At 64.3% G+C, this 16,689-nt stretch overlaps 3 protein-coding genes across 10 annotated transcripts; 1 reads left to right on the top strand and 2 right to left on the bottom strand.

The window, feature by feature from the left end:
• Positions 1-1,991: 1,991 nt before the first annotated feature.
• Positions 1,992-8,195, bottom strand: AGFG2 (ArfGAP with FG repeats 2). Of its 5 annotated transcripts, none has more exons than XM_090055706.1 (12): positions 6,570-8,184; positions 5,634-5,727; positions 5,309-5,424; positions 4,959-5,088; positions 4,699-4,831; positions 4,217-4,315; positions 3,717-3,798; positions 3,491-3,537; positions 3,325-3,402; positions 2,906-3,037; positions 2,614-2,681; positions 1,992-2,509 (listed from the first exon to the last, which is right to left on the bottom strand). In XM_090055706.1, exons 1-12 carry the CDS (start codon positions 6,884-6,886, stop codon positions 2,447-2,449), a joined length of 1,359 nt encoding a protein of 452 aa, XP_089911832.1. In that variant the 5' UTR covers positions 6,887-8,184; the 3' UTR covers positions 1,992-2,446. The 5 variants fall into 5 exon arrangements, with proteins under 5 accessions (XP_089911832.1, XP_089911831.1, XP_089911834.1 ...); XM_090055705.1 differs by having other exon boundaries at positions 3,717-3,801; positions 6,570-8,182; XM_090055708.1 differs by lacking the exon at positions 2,906-3,037 and having other exon boundaries at positions 3,717-3,801; positions 6,570-8,191.
• A 155-nt stretch (positions 8,196-8,350) lies between these two features.
• Positions 8,351-13,315, bottom strand: NYAP1 (neuronal tyrosine phosphorylated phosphoinositide-3-kinase adaptor 1). 4 transcript variants are annotated; one of them, XM_090055635.1, is made up of 8 exons: positions 13,047-13,315; positions 12,263-12,436; positions 11,656-11,860; positions 11,251-11,525; positions 9,950-10,891; positions 9,659-9,865; positions 9,357-9,466; positions 8,351-8,853 (listed from the first exon to the last, which is right to left on the bottom strand). In XM_090055635.1, exons 3-8 carry the CDS (start codon positions 11,847-11,849, stop codon positions 8,608-8,610), a joined length of 1,974 nt encoding a protein of 657 aa, XP_089911761.1. In that variant the 5' UTR covers positions 11,850-11,860; positions 12,263-12,436; positions 13,047-13,315; the 3' UTR covers positions 8,351-8,607. The 4 variants fall into 4 exon arrangements, with proteins under 4 accessions (XP_089911761.1, XP_089911762.1, XP_089911760.1 ...); XM_090055636.1 differs by lacking the exon at positions 13,047-13,315 and adding an exon at positions 12,551-12,711; XM_090055634.1 differs by lacking the exon at positions 13,047-13,315 and having other exon boundaries at positions 12,263-12,711.
• A 133-nt stretch (positions 13,316-13,448) lies between these two features.
• TSC22D4 (TSC22 domain family member 4) lies at positions 13,449-16,390 on the top strand. Its single transcript, XM_090055839.1, has 4 exons — positions 13,449-13,982; positions 14,364-14,476; positions 15,739-15,787; positions 15,907-16,390. Exons 1-4 carry the CDS (start codon positions 13,659-13,661, stop codon positions 16,090-16,092), a joined length of 672 nt encoding a protein of 223 aa, XP_089911965.1. The 5' UTR covers positions 13,449-13,658; the 3' UTR covers positions 16,093-16,390.
• The last annotated feature ends 299 nt before the right edge of the window (positions 16,391-16,689 follow it).

Below are 16,689 nucleotides of genomic sequence, written 5' to 3'. Positions count from 1 at the left end.
TAGCTCCTGCTACTGTCGAAGGTGACAGCTGGAGGCTGCCTTGTCAGCTGCTCCTTCCCTTTTATGAAGCTCTTGAGATCAAGGGTTCGAGTCCCGCCTCGGCCTCCATGTACCATATGAACTGGCTCAGGGTCCGGGACATTATCTCATAACGCCCTGGGTTTCAGTGTAGTGCCCTACCACTCTTGCCTGCCCCATCATGCCCTGAGCCTAGTCCCATTTCCCTATCCCATCACACTCTGGAGCAAGGGATCTCTACCTCATAATGCCCTAGGTTTAGCACCATCTCCCTACCCCATAATACCCTGGGCCCCACAGTACCTCATAATGCTGCAGGGCCTAAGTCCTCCTATGTCTCACCATGCCTTGATCTCACAGTCAGGACACCAACACCTCTAGCTTGGTCGCTCCTAGACCAGAGCAGGGTCCTCATCAGCAAAAGCATAATGAATCCATGCTCCTGGGGCAGGGGGGACCTGGGGGATTATCAGCTGAAAGCCTGTAAAGTACCATAATTTTTGGCATGTAATACACCCCCCACACACATGCACACAAAAATATGTGGGGAAATATGGTAACAGCTGTAAACATACACCTACCTGGAACACACCCCCCCCAGTCAGGCCTGCCCCTGCCCCTCATTCCCACCCCACAGCTCCCTCTTATTGCCTCACAAACCCCTCACCCCCTCCCCTCCCCAGACAATGGAGGCTCCCAGGCTGCCCCTGGCCACGCTCCTGGTTACAGCCCTGGCTGTAGGGCTGCACCTGTGGCTGTGGGCACCCCCCCCCAGCCACATGCCTGAGTGTGGAGGCTGTGTGGGGGGGGCGGCAGTGGGGGCGCTTGCTCCTAGCCCCCTTCCACCACCTAGGCTGGGCCCATCTGGGCCTGAACTTGGTGGCACTGCAGGGGCTGGGGGCCCCCCTGGAGCAGGGGCTGGGTAGCACCAGGGCAGGGGCCCTACTAGGAGCACTGGTGCTGCTGATGGGGACTACACACATGGCCCTCAATGCCAGTCTGGCCTGGGCCCTGAGGGACACCCGCTACCAGCAGTCCTGTGCTCTTGGCCTCTCCGGTAAGGGCAAGTAGTGGGAAAAACCCAGGCATCTCTCCGCACCCCTGCTCCTACTCCAGCCCACCAGGCCACACTCCCTACCCAGATGTCTGGGAACCTATGCTCAGGCTCCTTGACCTCTATTCCCTTGCCAAAGAACACACACATCTGGGCTGACCTCTGCCCCCTCCCAGGGCTCATCTTCTCCTCGGAAGCCCTGGAGAGCTCCCTGGCACCCTTCCCCATGGTGACACTGGGTGGGATCACCATGACGACCAGGTGGCGTGGCCCCATATCATGCATCATCCTGCATTTCCTGCAACCCAGGTGGGTATGGGGGGAGGGGAGGGGAGAGGATAGGAGCTCCTGGAGCGGCCACATGGCAGGGATGCTGGTGGGCAGAGCCCTAGCAGCCACACCCCTCTTGACCATGCCCCCATGAGGAAGCTCTGCCTTCGGCAAGGACTCTGCCTGCCCACCCAGGGACACAGAAGATCAGTTATGTACCACACAGTAGACACCTGGGTTCTCCGGGAAGGTCAGAGCCCAGAGACCTGGGTCCTATCACAACCTGTGGACAGGGGTGGGGGGATAAACAGGGGCCTGCGTTCCTTGTACTGATGTTTTTACTTCTTCCCCATCCCACCCCTGTCTCCACAGGAGCCAGGCTCCATGCCTCCTTCATTCAATCGTAGCCATCACCTGTGAATAAAAGCACACAACTGTACCCTCCCCCAGCCACGTGTATGTGGGGTACATGTCATCCTAAACACGTGTGAGGCCACACCCACAGCCAAGGTAAGGGGGAGGGTGCAAGAACAATGGGGGGCTCACACAGGCACACTCACCCCATTTAGTGTTAATTGGAGGCAGGGCTAGGAGTCCAGGCCCCCCCGACCCCCATCTCCCAGCCCCACAGACCACACATAGCACCAGCCCAAAGTCCAATGGAGGCTTTATACCAAGCAGCAAGTGCGAGGGGTGGGGGGGTTAAGAGCTGAGATGGGGGGGGCCCCTCCCCCAACTCCTGAGTTCTCTCCTAGCTCTGGGAGGGGAGGAAGACCTGGAGCCAGGACACCTGGGTTCTTCTACCACACACCTCACACTCAGGCTGGTCAGGACAAGGGTGGGGTTGGGCTGGGCTGGGCTGGGCTGTGAGTTTAAACCCCACCCCCAACCAGACTACAAGTCCCAGCCTGCGCTGAGGAAGCCATTTCTCCCCTCTTAAAGGGCCAGTGTGCCCCTGCCTTCCCTGCATTCCTTGTTTCTGACACGTGACTTAAATACTCTCAAAGTGTCCTGGGACTTGAAGTTTGAAAGGGCCAGTGCCCCCCCTCTCCCCAGCCGTCATGTGTTCAAGGGGCACCCCCTGCTGGCTCAGGGCAGGGGTGGTTATAAGAAGGGGTTAGTGGCCGGATGCTTGACCACGAAGTGCGTTGTTGCAGGAGCTGTTGTCTGTGGAGAGAGAACCGTGTGGTTACAGGGGCAGAGCCATTCAAACCCTAAGGTCCTCCCCCTCCTCCTGATAGGCGGGTGGATGAGGGCAGGGTCATGCTCACCAGGAAGGGGTTGGTGGAGACGCTGACAGGCTGTCCCACTTTGGTAGCGCCAAACCCAAAGCTGGAGCCTGTGGAAAGGAGAAGAGAAGAGGAGATCAGCCACTGAGAAAAGAACTCAGGTGGCTGAGGGTTCCCATCCCCACGGTCCTCGAGGGCTGGGGGAGAACCCCTACTGGGACTGCACAGCATGCTAGGAGGGAGGAAGGGGAGCATGTGGGGGGAGAGCCCTTTTATTGCCCCCAGCCTACATTGCTTCCCAATACCCCACATCCCAGAATGCCCTACTGCTCACCATTTGGCTGTGGGCCCAGTGGTGCTGGCTGGGAGAAGATGGAAGCCTGGAGGGGGGTGGGGAAGGTGCCAGGGGCAGGTGAGGCCTGGGGGGCCACAAACCCACTTGGGGACCCCACTGAAAAGGCAACACCTGCAAAACAAGGTGGGAAGGGGGGTGAGCCTAAGGGAGGCTCTTAAGTCTCCTCCACTTTGTCACATTGCGGACAGGGGTTGAATTCAGCACCTGGCTCCACCTCCCAGCTCAGGCCAATGGGAGGGGTGAGGCCTGCATAGGGAGATAAAGCTTACCCTAGGGGAGGATCCTAAATCTCCTCCACTAGGTCTGGAGGGATGGAATTCAGCACCTGGCTTCCCCCTCCCAGCTGATGGGCTGGGGCCTAGAAAGGGTGTGGAGCCTACGACAAGGATGGAGATTACCTGGTGTCAAGCCATTGGCCTGGAAGGGATTGGTTGAGGGTCGGGCAGGCGGCGGGGAAGCAAAGGGATTGGTGAAGGCTGTAAATAGACAGTGGGGAGATTAGAGGGGAACAATGATACCTCAGGCAGGGAAGGGGAGAGGGGAGCAATTAAAGGGCCTACTTACCCCCATAGGTGGGCACTGGGCTGGGCTGGCTCAGGGGCTGGAAGATGCTGGGGGGGAAGAGCCAGACACACACAGGGGTGAGAAGGGATTATGTATATCCCTCAACCTCCTTGTCCCAGAATGCACTGGGGTTCTCACCACCTCATCGGCCCCTCCTCTCCAGGTTAATTACAGTAATGAGATGCAACCTTACCCCCAGAAGCCAGGAAGGAGTCCCCCACAATACCTGCCAGGGGCTCCACTCAGGTCCGGGATCCGGGCTGGCTGGCTGGGGGGCGAGGTGCCGAAGGCACTCGGGGGGGCGCTCCCTACTGGTGGAGGAGGGGGAAGCAAGAGCCATCACCTGAGCATGAGCCCTGCCACCCCGCCTAGTTTTGAGGAGGGTCCTACATTAAATTCCCAGCCTGGAAAAAAGCTGCTTGTTTCTTCTTGCAGCAGACTGCATACAGAAGAGAACCAGGTGTCTGGGGTCTCAGCGCCTCCCCCCCACCCCCCCAAACCCAAACTAACCTGCTAGACCCCCAACTCCCTCCGTAACTAGAGAGGACCCAGGCATCCGGGCCCCCAGCCCCCCAGTCTAACCTACCAGACCCCCAACTCCCCCCGTAACTAGAGAGGACCCAGGTGCCTGTCCCTGCTTCAAAACCATATGGACTCCACTCCCCTCCCAGATGAGAAGAGAACCCAGGCATTAGGCCCTACCCCACCCCAGAGGCGCTCTCTTACCTGCGGGCAGGGGCTGGGGGGAGATGGGGGCCGAGGCCCCCCCAAACCCAGCTCCAAAGGCATCGAAATTGGCGAAGGCAGCATGGGCTGGAGCCTGGCCTACGGGGGGGGGGGGGGGGGTGTTGTTGAGGTGCAGGAGCCGGCCCAGGGCGCATTCTGGCCCCAGCGCCTGTTCCCAAAAGGGGGTAGTTAACCCACCAGAGCCCCTCTAGGCTCCAGCTCTAGGGTCAACCAGGAAATATTGTGTTCTGTATGGGGTGCCCTCTGGCCCTGAACTCTATGGTCAGCTTCCCCTCCCAACCTGCACCCCTTTGGGCCCTGCTAGTTTGCTACTCTGTGGTCAGCAAAGAACCAGCCTAGGTCTCACAGTGGATCTCTCTAGCCCTGAACTCTAGCCTGCCCCCCATACAGCACCCCAATACTCCAGCCTAGCACTCTATGGTCAGCCCCCTACCCCCAGGGCCCCACAGGCTGACACTCACTCCCAAAGACAGGGAAGGCGGCAAAGGCAGGGGAGGGCTGGGGGGCAGCGAAGGGGTCCCCTCCAATGTCAGCCAGGAGGTCTGTGCTGGGTTTCTTGGTGGTCTGGGGCGTCCAGTGCTGGGGTGGAGTTGGCTAAGGAGATGCAAAGGATTACAAACACAAGCATCCAGGCTCCTACCCCCTGCTCTAACCGCCGGATGACACCCCTGCCCCAACTGGGAGAAAACCCACGTGTCTGGGTGGGGGCAGATCAACTGACCTGGCTGGTTCCAGTGTTGGGCAGCAGAGTCCCGGAGTCACCCAGGAGGGATGGGGCTGGCTTGGCCTCAGGGAGGGAGCTTTGGCTGGTGGGCGGGGGCACAGCTTTGGCTTGATCAGGCAACAAGTACCTGCTCGGGGACAGAGACAGCAGCTGTTAGTCATGTCCCCTGACCCCGATCTCCCAGCCTAGCAGGGACAGGGGATCTGTGGTCACTTGCAAGGGCCCAATCACCTGCCAGGGTGCCCGTGTAATCTCCATGGCCCTACGAGGGGGCTTGAGTTGTCCGTGCTGGAAAGTAAAAGGAACCCAGGTGTCTGGGAATGCACCTCCCCTCCCCCTACTCTTACCATCGCTTTTTCTCGTATTTGTCCTGCAAAAAATCTTTCACTTTCTGGGGGTCCCTGGAGTCCGGGAGCAGTGACGTGCGGGGGTCAAAGGTCCCCAGCCACACTTTCCGGCAGGCCTGCGCAGGGGGAAAGAGACCATTAGAAATGGGGAAGGGAGGGCCAGAAGCCCAGACAACTGATATTTGTTGGTCCTGTAGAGGGTTGTGGTGGCTGTTGGGTTAGATCAGGAAGTGGCCCAGATGCCTTGGTTTCACCCCCCGTGCTGGTGGGGGTGATGGGAATGAGCTGCCTTGCAATGGGGGAAGTCTACCCCTGCCACGCTCACCTCATTGCCACGGGACTGCAAGAAAAGCACCTCGGCCTCAGTGAAGGTTGTCATGGAGATGGACTTGACGCGGTGAGGGGGATTCAGCCCCCGCCTGCAGGATGGATGGGGAGGGCAGAGGTCAGGACCAAAGTCCCCTGGTCTCACTCACTAAACCCCAGGGTTGGGGGTGGGGCTGGGAGGAAAGGCAGTTCATTGGTTGCGGGGGGTGCTGGGACCAACACCTGGGCTCTTTCCCAGCGTCCAGACAGACCCCAGTTTGGTCAGGATCATAAAGAACAGAAAAGTGCTTGGAAAGACCCTGAGGGTGCCCTCCTCAGTGCTGGCAGACAACGCAGGCTTCAAGCCTCCACACCTCCCCCCCCCCAACCCAGCTGTCCAGTCCCCAGCCCTGCCCCATCCCCTTGGGCCCTGCCAGGACTATGAATCCCCACCCCTATCCTCAGTAGCACCACCCACCCCTTGGGAGAGTCCTGGCCAACCTCCTGCCCCCTAAGCCACGCCCCCAGGGACGTCCTAGCCAGAGCCCCACCTCTTAGAAGCAAGAAGCCACGCCCTCTCTACTCCCGCTTCCCCAGGGGAGGTCACCTACCCGGCAGTTCCCGCCTGGAGCCCCACCCCCTGTTCCAGGAACCACGACCCCAGCCTGTAGCACCGCCCCCCACGCGCCAGGAAACGGCTCCAAGAAGCTCTGTCCCCTTCCTCAGCAGCGCCAGCCCCAGGAAGACCCTCCCCACACTGAAGCCCCGCCCCCCCACAGCTCCCATTCCAGGAGACTCCACCCCCACCTCAGCAGCGCCCGTCAAAAGAAGCCCCGCCCCCTCCCTCAGCCGAACAGTTCCGAGAAGCCGCCGAGCCCGTTCCAGAAAGCCCCGCCCCCCCTCTGGCCCCACCCCTTTACGCTCCGGGCAGCCCAAACCCCACCCCCGCACTCACAGCGCCCCGGAGCAGCCGGTGCAAACGAAGCTGCCGAGCGTGATATCCACATAGGTGACGCCGCGCTGGCCGCACTCGAAGCAGAGCCGGTTGGCGGGGCCGGCACTCACCAGTTCCCGCACGCGACGGGACCACAGCTCGGCCTCCGAGTCCCGGGGCGACCCGGGCTTCCGCCCGCCCCCAGGCCCACCCGCTGATGCCGCCGCCGCCGCCGCAGCCATCCCCTCCCGTCCCAGTGCCGGGCGGAACTGTACTGCGCAGGCGCGGTCCCGTCCCTTCCTGTCCTTTTGCGCAGGCGCGGGGCTCCGCCCGCCCATCCCTTCCCCGACCCCGCGGCCTCAGCAGATGGTGTGCGCAACCGTGCTCTCCCTATTGCTGGGCATGCGTAGAATGCTCCTCTCGGTCCCTCGCCAACGGAGTTCCACTGTGAGCCCTAGATGTGAAGGCGGCCCTAGGTGTGAAGGCTCGCGCTCGGCACACCCCTGCGTGCCTTGCCAACCGTCCTTCCCGCCAAAACGCCCCCATTCCTCACACAGTCATCCTCTTGTCACAGCCAGCCAGGCCCCTCCTAGGGACCCAGATGTCCTCTACTTTCCCTCAGGCCTCTTTTGTAGCCATGAGCACCTGCTGTCTCCTCTCTAGGTCTCCATAGAATCACCCTTCCCTCACAGTACCCCAGGGGTGGCTGCATCTTAAGTCAGGGGCCCTTCACCTGTTCTCATGTCACCCCAGCAGCAGCTGCATCTCCACCCTAAGCAAAGGACCCCTGCCTGTACAATTACCTGCCCCCCACCCCAGAAGTGGCTGCATCCAGGTCTGCAGCAAGGGGGGGCAATGAGCAAATGAAGGGGCCCTTTTCCCTCACAAGGAAAGTCCATTGCTTGCGCTTGATATGTGGATGAAGCTTCCTCTGCCCCCCTCAGTCTCATGAGGTGAGAAGTGGGTGGGAGCAAGGTAAGGAAAAGGCTAAGAAATGTCCCAGGGACTGGGGGGTGGCTGGGAGAAACAGGCACCTTTGCTAATGAGGCATACTGAGTCACCTACGTTAGCAGGGGGTGCGATTATGGAAGACAGTTGCTGTTTTCTCTCCAGGGTTTGCTCCCCTGGATTTCCTGGGATTTGGGCCAGGGGTAGATTGGAACCTCACAGTGTAAGTATGGTGGGGGGGGACTGTAGTGCCCAGCCCCAGGGTTCAGGGGAGGACCAAGGCCTGTAATAATCTAAATAACGGCAAACTAATTAACAATGTTTTTGCAGGGCTGGCTGAGTTCAGCCAGGCAAGAGGACCCTCTGTGCAGAGGCACTGGGCCCAGGGAGAACGCATGTAGCCAGGGGTGTTTTGCAGCAAAAGGGGTCCAGGGAGATAGAGAGGGACCTGAGCCCCAGACACACATCCTCCCAGCTCCTCTGGATCCCAGCTCCAGGCAGGATCTAGCTCCCAGGTGAAAGCACCAGGACCTCCAGGGTCTCTGGGCCCCAGCTGGGAGAGACCCAGCATCCAGGCTCCCAGCCCCTCTGATCCAATCCCCCAGACCTCACTGAGCTGGGAGAGAAACCAGCCATCCGGGGTCCCAGCCCCTGCCCTACCCAACCTGCTCCCCCAACAAAGCTGGGGTGGACCCAGGCATCTCGGCCACAAAGACAAGAGCCCCCCCCCGGCTGAAAAGGGAAAGCCCCCGCTCACAGCGTTTTATTGGATGTTATAAATACCCCCCACCCGCCCCAGCCCATCCCCGCATAAATAGTATGCAAAGCAGTTTTGGCCTTTTGCTCCCCCAACCCCCCTCCCCTTGCCCCCGCATGTGAATTAAATACAGGGGGGAGTGTGGGGGGAACCCAGGCGTCCAGGTGGCACCCCCACCCCCACAGTGCCACAACGCCACCCGCCATACGGCCATTGTGCCAGCATCCGGTGTCGGTCCAGCCGCGTCTCGTGTTGGGGGGGCAGATTCACATTATAACCCCGTCTGGGGTGCGCCTGGCACCGTGGGCACCCCCCACTCCAATTCATCACCAGAGGGGGAGCAAAGGTTGGAGGTCAGATGGCCGTGTCCCAGAGCACCGTTTGCTGGCGGCGGCAGGGTGGCGTGCCAGCCTTGCGCCCATCAGGGCCACGGCGCCAGCTAGGCAGGATGGGCATGCTCTCCTGCTTGCAGAGGCTGCGCTCAGGCCGGTGCCGCGCCTTGATTTCCTTGCAGACGCAGCGCTTGCGCTCAATCACCTCCAGTAGCTTCCCATCCCGCGGTGCTGCTGCTGCTGCTGCTGCTGCCGCCTGCTGCAATGCCTGCGGGGACCCACCATCGTCACTGACCAGGAACCAAAGGGGACCAGGCTCCTGCCCACCCAATGCCCTGTAGGCTGCCCAGGGCTGGGAAAGGACCCAGGGGGCTGGGCTTCTGGCCACCCCAGCCCGCACTCCCCTCCCAGAGCTGGGAGTCTGATGTGAGAACGGGGGGTGACTCTCTGCTCCCCCACTGCCCCTCACACCTGACCTGCAGCCCTCTGTTCCCCAGCCCTGCCAGGGCTCCTCACTCCAGACCTGCAGAACCCTGCACCCACAGCTCCTGCCAGTGCCCCTCACTCCTGGCCTGTAGGCGCACACCCCCAGAAACCTCTCTCTCCTACCCCACAACCCCCCACCTCCCAGCCCTGATGATGCACTGGTAGCACTGGGGGGGGCAGGGTTGTGCGGGTCAGGAGTGAGGGGCATCTCATTCCCAACCCACAGCCCCCAGGCCTGTTAGTGCCCCTCACTCCTGCCCTACAGCCCCCTGCCCTGGCACTCACCAGGCTGGCGGGGTCCCTGGGCTGGCTGCATGGGCGCTGTAAGTGTATCACAGCGTGGCGCACCCCTGAGGTGGAGGCTGAACGACCCAACCTGTAGCCTCCTGGGAAATCTGGGGAGATGGTGGAGCCAGAGAGGGGCCAGTCAGGCCTGCAGAGCTCCCCTCCCCTGACCTTTGCTGCATGATGCAGTTTGGTCTGGGGTGGAGCACAGCTGCATATGACACAGGCCTGTCATCAGCCCCCAGATGCAGCCAGTTCTGGGGCAGGCCCCAGGCAGGTAAAACAGGCCCCACTGTGCTCACCTCCACTGCGGTGGCAGGCAGGGAAGGTCTGGCAGGGCACCGGCAGCCCTGTCCGCCCACCCATCGTTTTGTGGGCACCGCCATTGGGGGCCGGGGACCGCACAGGGATGCCTGAGGGCCCCACCCCAGGTACTGCCTTCTCCTCTCGCTCTGGCTTCAGCCGCGCCTCAGCCCCGCCGTTCCACACCAGGGCACCTTCTGCTGCCTCTGTGATGGCAAAAGGCAAAGGTCAGAGGTCCCTTATATGGCAAAGACCTCCCTCACCCACCCAGTGGCCCCCCCCCTCCTCACCTTTACGGCTGCCGTACAGCCCCCGACGCTGCAAGGCCCAGCTGGTGCCTGGTGCCTCCTCCTCTCCCTGAGGCCTGGGCCCTGCACCTGCCTTGACCGCTGGCCCCTTGAGGCTCTCGTAGGCAGGCGGGCGCTTGAGGGCTCCATAGGCTGCAGCAGGGTAGGTCCACAGGAGCCCTGGGCGGGGGGGCCGGGCGCACAGCACCCCCTGCAGCACAGCCAGCTCACGCTCGGGCGGGCCGGCTGCATACAGCATGGCGTAGGCCACAGGGCCCTTGTCCTTGGGCGCCTGGGGCATGGGCAGCAGCGAGGGTGCTGTCACCTTGGCCTCAGCCTGCGGGGGCAGTGGGGTGGAGTGGCTGCGGGCACGGCCCTGGGGCTGGGGGGTCGAGGCCGCCTCCCTGGTGGGGCAAGGCACGGGCAGCTTGGAGGCCTCAGCACCCACCCCAGCTTTGCCACTGCAGCCCTTATGCCCCTTCACCTGGGGCAGAGCCAGCAATGGGGGCTGGTGCTGGAGCAGGTTGGGGAAGGGCGGGGGGATTTCGCAGGCAGGTGGGGGACGGGCACGGGGGGAGCCAGGCACTGCCTCGCCCGCCCCGTCCTCGCCCAGTGGGTATTTCATCTCCTCGTAGATGGCCTCGCTCTCGTCTGAGTCCTCTGCCAGGGGTGCCGGGGGGGCAGGTGGTGGCCCCCCGCCTCCTGCGCCGTGCAGCACATCACCCACCATCTCAATGTACACGGGCTCCTCATCCTCAGGGTCAGGGCCCTTGGTAGGGCCTGGCTGTGAGTAGGTGCGGGCATAGCGGGGCGGGAGCCGCCCCCCACCACCCCCACAGGCCTCGTCGAAGGATCCTGAGAGCTGCGTGTTGGGGCTGCGCTTGGGCTTCTGTGGAGGCACCTTGCGGGCCGGCTCCCGGCTCTCCGAGCTGGACTTTGGCAGGCCTGTGGGGGTGGGGGGTGGGCCGCTGCTGGGATCACAGGGACCAGGGACATAGCTGGCTCTGGGGAGGGATAACGGGGACTGGGGCACAGCTGGCTCTGAGGAGGGATAATGGAGACTGGGGGCACGGCCAGCTCTGGGGAGGGATAACTGGGGCACGGCCAGCTCTGGGGAGGAATAATGGGGACCAGGGTGTGGCCAGCTCTGGGGAGGGATAACGGGGACCAGGGCAAGGCCAGCTCTGGGGAGGGATAATGGGGGTATGGCCGGCTCTGAAGACGGATAATGGGGACTAGGGATGTGGCTGGCTCAGGGGAGGGATAACAGGGACCAGGGGAGATGCTGGTGGGCGACCACTCACCGGCCTTCTTGGGGGCGGGGCCATCACCAGCAGTGCTGAGCTTGGTGCTGGGGTGGCGCTGGGGCTTGGCAGGTGGGCGCCGGGCACCAGGTGGCTCGTCGGTGCTGTCCACACTGCCCACGGAGTGGCAGGACAGGGAGCGCGGTGCCATGCCCCCCACGCATGGGCGTGGTGCATGCTCCTGCGATGCCGGCATCGTCAGGAAGCCCATGCGGAAGTGGCGCCGGAACGAGGCCCCGTCCCGCACCCGCCCTGCGCCCGCCTCCTTGCCCGGCCTGGGGAGAAGCCACTGGTCAGTACCTGCCTGGATGCCTGCGTCCAGGTCCAGCTGTGGGCAGCACCCTTGTGCCCTGCCCCAAGCCGAGCCAGGCTGCCCAGTGGAACCCAGGTGTCCGGTCGCCTCACCCCTTGTGGGCCTCGTCGTCCTTGGGCTGGCGCCAGTCCAGCTTGCCTTTGCGGTACAGCAGGTTCATGTTGGTGGGGCCAGGTGCCGCCGTGGCGGCACGGGCCCGGCTTAGTGCCCCGTAGGCCCGTCCGCCACACTCCTCAATGAATTGCAGGAACGCTGCGATCAGCGCCTCGGGGGGACCGGCGCTCATCGCACCCTGGCCTGCGGGCACCACGTTGTCAGTGCCCACCCCGTCTGCTGGGGGGACCTGGGTATCTGGGCTGCCAGCGCTGTCACCCACCACCCACCATGTGGGCCCAGAGGACTCTCTTCCCCAGACTGGGAGACATGCTCTAGGCCAAAGCACCCAGGCATCTGGGCTGCCACCCCTGCAAGTACTGTCACCCCGCAGAGCCCCACCCCAGCCCAGCCCAGAGCACCCAGGGGGCTGGGCTCCCCCCAGAGCTGGGAAACCTGTCCCCATCCAGGCCACGGAACCCGGGCGTTGGGACCACCCCCCCCAATCCTGCATTGTGGCTCACAGCTCTGTCCCGCCTGCGTGTTCATGCAGCCACCCGCCCCCCGCCCCACACCTGGGTCCCGGTTCGCCCCCCCTCCCCGTACCTGTGCCGTGGGGAGGGTGCCGGCAGCTCTATCCGGGCGGGCAACAGCGGGGGGCGGGGGGCATGGCTGGCCCGGCGCCCCCCTCCGCCCCCGCCCCCCAGACGCCGGAGTCCTCGGGGCGCGGCTGGAGCTCACGGGGGTCTCCGGGCCATCGCCGAGCGAGTCCCCACGGGCCTGCGGGCGGGGACGCCGGCGTCAGCACCCCCAGCCCCCGCGGATGGCGATGGGGGGGGCCGCGGGGCGCCCCCCACCTCCCGGGGGACCCCAGCCCCGCCTGGCGCGGCGCACCGCCGACTCCGCGCGCCCGGTCCGGCCCGTGCCCCGGCCCCGCGGCTGACGCAGCGCCCGAGACACGCGGCGGCGGCGGCCCCCCCCCCCCGCGCGGACGGGCGGGTGGGCAGGGGGAGGGGGCGGCGCCTGCTCCGACCCTCCCGACAGGCCCTGCACTCCCGACCTGCAGGCCCCTGCCCCGCCAGCGGTGCCCCTCACTCCCGACCTGCAGGACCCCAGCCCCCCCAGCCCTTCCGCTGCCCCTCACTCCTGAACTGCAGCTCTCTGCTTCCCCCCTGCCAGTGCCCCTCACTCCCCCTGCCCTTTCCCACCCACCACGCCCGTCACTCCCGACCTGCAGCCCCCTGCCTGGTCCCTCCAGCTAAGATTTGTCCCCATCCCCCCGCCTCCCACTGCCCGCACAGGGGAGCAGCACCTGCCTCTCCCAGGGGATGGGGCACTCAGCTGATCCCTGCCCCCCATCTGGGCCCCCCTCATGCTGGGATACAGCCACCTCAGGCGTGAGTCCTGGGTAGAACCTGGGTCCCTTCCACCTCCTCCCCAGGGCTCAGGGGCGCCCCCTCCTGGGGCTGGGCTCCCTGTCTCCCAGCTCTCTCCAGGCTTTCCCAGAAGGGGGCGGATCCTGCAGCTGGCAAGGAGGAGGCACCACATCTGGGGATGGCAGCCAGGACCAGGCACCTCCCAGCCAATCCCCTCCACCTTGAAGGGCAGGATCTGTCTCCCCACCCAAAAAAGATCTCAGCCTGTTGTGGGTGGTGGCACCTGAGGGGTTAATGCCAATCTGGGGCATCAGAAGGGGGGGTCCATAGCAAGAGACCTCCCCTACCTTGGCAACCAAGGGGTTAATGGAGAGATTGAGAGCCTCTTGGCAGTGCAGGGGTTAAAGGGATGAGGTGTGGCCTGTTGGAAGGGGCGGGCCAGGGTGTGTGTGTGTGTGTGTGTGTGGGGGGGGTACTTCCTGGTGCAGGGATTTGTCAACAGGGTAGCGGGTGCCAGCAGAGGCAAGAACCCCCCAGCACGGGAGCAAACCCTCTCCCACCGCCAATATGGCCCCGGGGCGGTGGGCACAGCCCCCCGGGGAGTGCAGGACCGCTGGGTGGGCGCCATGAGCCGTAAGAAGAGCAGCTTCCAGATCACCGGCGTGAGCGGCGAGGCGGCATTGCCACTAGGCCCCGGGTCCCGGTTCCGTGTGGTGCGGCTGGGCACGGGCACAGGCGAGGCCTACCGCCGCGGGCGCTGGACCTGCCGTGACTGCTATGAGGTGTCAGTACCACCAGCACCATCACACCCCAGCCTCGCCCTGCGTCTGCCACACTCGCTGGATGCCGCCCGTGCCCACCTGGGGACACCAACTGCGCCGCAGGCCCGCTCGCTGGGAGGCCCCAGTGCTGCTGCACTCCCCAACACCACCCGCCTCATCCGGCAACAGGTGATGGGGCCAGGGTCCGGATGCCAGGGTCTGTGTGCCCTGGGGTCAGTCAGGAGGGGGCATACCTGGATGCCTGGGTTCCTTGGGGGGGGCATGGGAGTGGCTGCAGGGTCTAGCATCCCGGGCACCTGGGTTCCCATGAGGATCCCATAGTGGTGGTGGTGGTGGTGGGGGCAGGGGTTGTCCAGACACCTGGTTTCCCATCCCATCCCCAGAAACCCTTTGGGCTGGGCATAGACAGGAGAGGGGCATTGTGGGAAACTCCTGGACACCAGAGGATGGAGGGTTTAAGGGTGTGGGAACCCAGGCGTCCAGGCTCTGGGTGGGGTGGGGAAAATGGATGTCTGGGTTCCCCCCCTGATGCTGCCTCCACCCCCCCAGGAGCTGCCACTGTCCCGCCCTGCATCGCCAGCACCCCCGGAGGGTGGCCCCTCCCGGACGGTGCCCGACCCCCTCAGCTTTGCCCATTCCATGCTTGCCCTGGACCAGGACAGGTGAGGCGGGACTTCCTGTGGCGGGGCTGGGGTGAAGGCGGGACTTCCTCCTTTGCCAATGCCTGGGTGGTGGGGGGCTGGCAGGGGAGAGGAAGAGGAAGGAAGTGGCGGGGGGGTGTCCCAAGACAGGGGTGGGGCCTGGGGTGCAGCTGCTATTTTGGGGGGACCCCCAGCCTTGGTGCTCCTGGCAACGGGCTGTGAGTTGAGAGTGAGGGGCACTGGAGGGGTCAGGTGTGACGGGCACTGGCAGGGCTGGGGGTTGAGGGTTGGGAATGAGGGCCACTGGTGCATCTGGGGGCCAAGGTGACCTTGGGTGTGGCACAAGGCGGAGGCAGGCACTTCCTGCCTGGGGTCAGGCAGATGCTAGGGCAGGTGACCAGCAGCTCGCGGCCCCACCCAGGGCCAGCAGGGAACCTAGGAGTCCAAGTGCCCAACACCCCCACCAGCACCCGCTCCAGCTGCCGCACAGTGAACCCAGGTATTCCGGCTCCAACGTGCAGCCCTGCATGCCTGGGTCCATTCCTAACCACGACATCTGGGTTCTCTGTGGGCAGTGGAACCCAGGGAGTCCCGGTGGGGTTGGGGAGCCCAGACACCTGGGTTCTTTCCCTCCACCCCCCCGCAGCACGTGTCCCGGGTTATGTAAGGCTTTGGGGAATGTGGGGGCTGCGGGGGAACAGCAGGACTATTGATGCCCAGCTGGCTCCCGGCCAGGGCCCCACCCCCTCCCCAGGCAGGGCACCGATTGGCTCAGGGCTCCCACACGCCTGGGTTCTTCCCCGCACCCCGGCAGTAGCGACCAGGGAGCTCCCTGGGGACCTCCATCCCAGCGGATGTGGGGGGTGGACAATGGCCCTGGACCCGCAGGGGGTGTCGGTGAAGGCCATGGTCAGCTCCTACGAGGCACAGGGGGTGCCACAGGGCTGCGGGTGCTGCACCCTGCCCGACACTGGTGACCCACGGCGCCCACGGCACCGGGGCTGTGCCTCGCCAGCCCCCTCACGAGGCAGCTCCCCTGCTTGCACCCCCACCACGCCTGTCCTAGGGGCGCTGTGCCCCGGGGGGACCGACAAGGCACTGCTGTCCCTGCTGGTCTGTGTGCACAGGTACCAGTGGGGGAGGGAGGCTGCGGGTTGGGAGTGAGGGTTATCTGGCAGGAGTGGGGGCTGCAGGTTGGAGGGAGGGGCACTGGCAGGGTTGGGGGGCTGTGAGTCGGGAATGAGGGGCCCTGGCTGAGCCCATCGGTGCCTGTCTCTCCACAGTGCTGGCAGCGGGGTGATTGCCATTGACAACAAGATCGAGCAGGCCATGGTGAGTGCTGTGGGAGCCCAGATGCCTGTGTTCTCCGGGAAGAGAGCAGGGGCTGGGAGCCTTGGGGTGGGGAGGGGGTGGTGTGGCCAGCCCTTCCCAGACACCTGGGTTCTCCACAGGACCTGGTGAAGAGCCACCTGCTGCTGGCTGTGCGGGAGGAGGTGGAGCTGCTGCGGGAGCAGATCCGGGAGCTGGTGGAGTGTGGGGTGGCGCTGGAGCGGGAGAACGCCCTGCTCCGTGCCCTGGCCACCCCGGCCCAGCTGGCCCAGCTCCGGCCCCCCGCCGGCCCCAGGGGGGGGGAATGACTTGCGTCGGATGCCTAGGTCCCCTCCCGGCTTGGAGACTGCAGGGCTGGGAGCCCCGGTCCCCTCCTGCCTATTGAAAGGGTTTCAAGCCAGGACACCTGGGTCCTATCTCACCACGAAGAGGGGCCATGGAGGAGCCGGCAGCCTGGATGCCTGGGTTCAGCCTGGCTTTAGGACTGGTGTCAGAGTCAAGGGGTCAGGTGCTGGGAGCCCGGATGCCTGGGTCCTTCAGTGTCCATCAGGGCACAGCTGCTCAGGGTGATGCCATTTATCCAGCAGGGCAAGTCGGGGTTGGGAGCTTTGGGGGCAGGGGGTTGCCAGCATGAATGCACCCTGGTGCTGGGGTGGGGCTGGGGGCTTGGCACTTTTGGGGGGAAACAAATGGGACGCTGGTGGCAATAACGGTTTTGTAATAAAGAGACTTTTCCAGTAGCTATGGCCTGGCCTCTGGAGTGGGGGTGGAGAGAGGTTGCATTCTACCGAACGCTCCGCCTAAAGAGGTGGGCGCAGCTTGGCACCACCCAGTGTTTACGGCTGGGAACAAAGGGTGTTGTTCTCCCAACCCAGGGGACTCTGGGGGCCTCCCCACCTGCAGCC

The sequence above is a fragment of the Crocodylus siamensis genome, chromosome 6 (assembly GCF_052110815.1).
Source record: "Crocodylus siamensis isolate JL-2025a chromosome 6, ASM5211081v1, whole genome shotgun sequence".
NCBI lineage: Eukaryota > Metazoa > Chordata > Crocodylia > Crocodylidae > Crocodylus > Crocodylus siamensis.
Note: the sequence above shows the minus strand (reverse complement) of the source record. Positions and strands in the feature narration are given on the sequence as shown.

Excerpts from the sequence above, each read along its gene's own strand:
- TSC22D4 (XM_090055839.1), top strand. The coding sequence starts at position 13,659 with ATGAGCCGTAAGAAGAGCAGCTTCCAGATCACCGGCGTGAGCGGCGAG. Across the intron at positions 14,477-15,738 it reads CTTGCCCTGGACCAGGACAG|TGCTGGCAGCGGGGTGATTG; the intron begins GTGAGGCGGGAC and ends GTCTCTCCACAG. Across the intron at positions 15,788-15,906 it reads ACAAGATCGAGCAGGCCATG|GACCTGGTGAAGAGCCACCT; the intron begins GTGAGTGCTGTG and ends GGTTCTCCACAG.
- AGFG2 (XM_090055705.1), bottom strand. The coding sequence starts at position 6,886 with ATGGGCGGGCGGAGCCCCGCGCCTGCGCAAAAGGACAGGAAGGGACGG. Across the intron at positions 4,832-4,958 it reads CCAACACTGGAACCAGCCAG|CCAACTCCACCCCAGCACTG; the intron begins GTCAGTTGATCT and ends GCATCTCCTTAG. Across the intron at positions 4,316-4,698 it reads CGCCTTCCCTGTCTTTGGGA|GCCAGGCTCCAGCCCATGCT; the intron begins GTGAGTGTCAGC and ends CCCCCCCCGTAG.
- NYAP1 (XM_090055635.1), bottom strand. The coding sequence starts at position 11,849 with ATGAGCGCCGGTCCCCCCGAGGCGCTGATCGCAGCGTTCCTGCAATTC. Across the intron at positions 11,526-11,655 it reads GACGACGAGGCCCACAAGGG|GCCGGGCAAGGAGGCGGGCG; the intron begins GTGAGGCGACCG and ends GCTTCTCCCCAG. Across the intron at positions 10,892-11,250 it reads CCCCGCCCCCAAGAAGGCCG|GCCTGCCAAAGTCCAGCTCG; the intron begins GTGAGTGGTCGC and ends CCACCCCCACAG.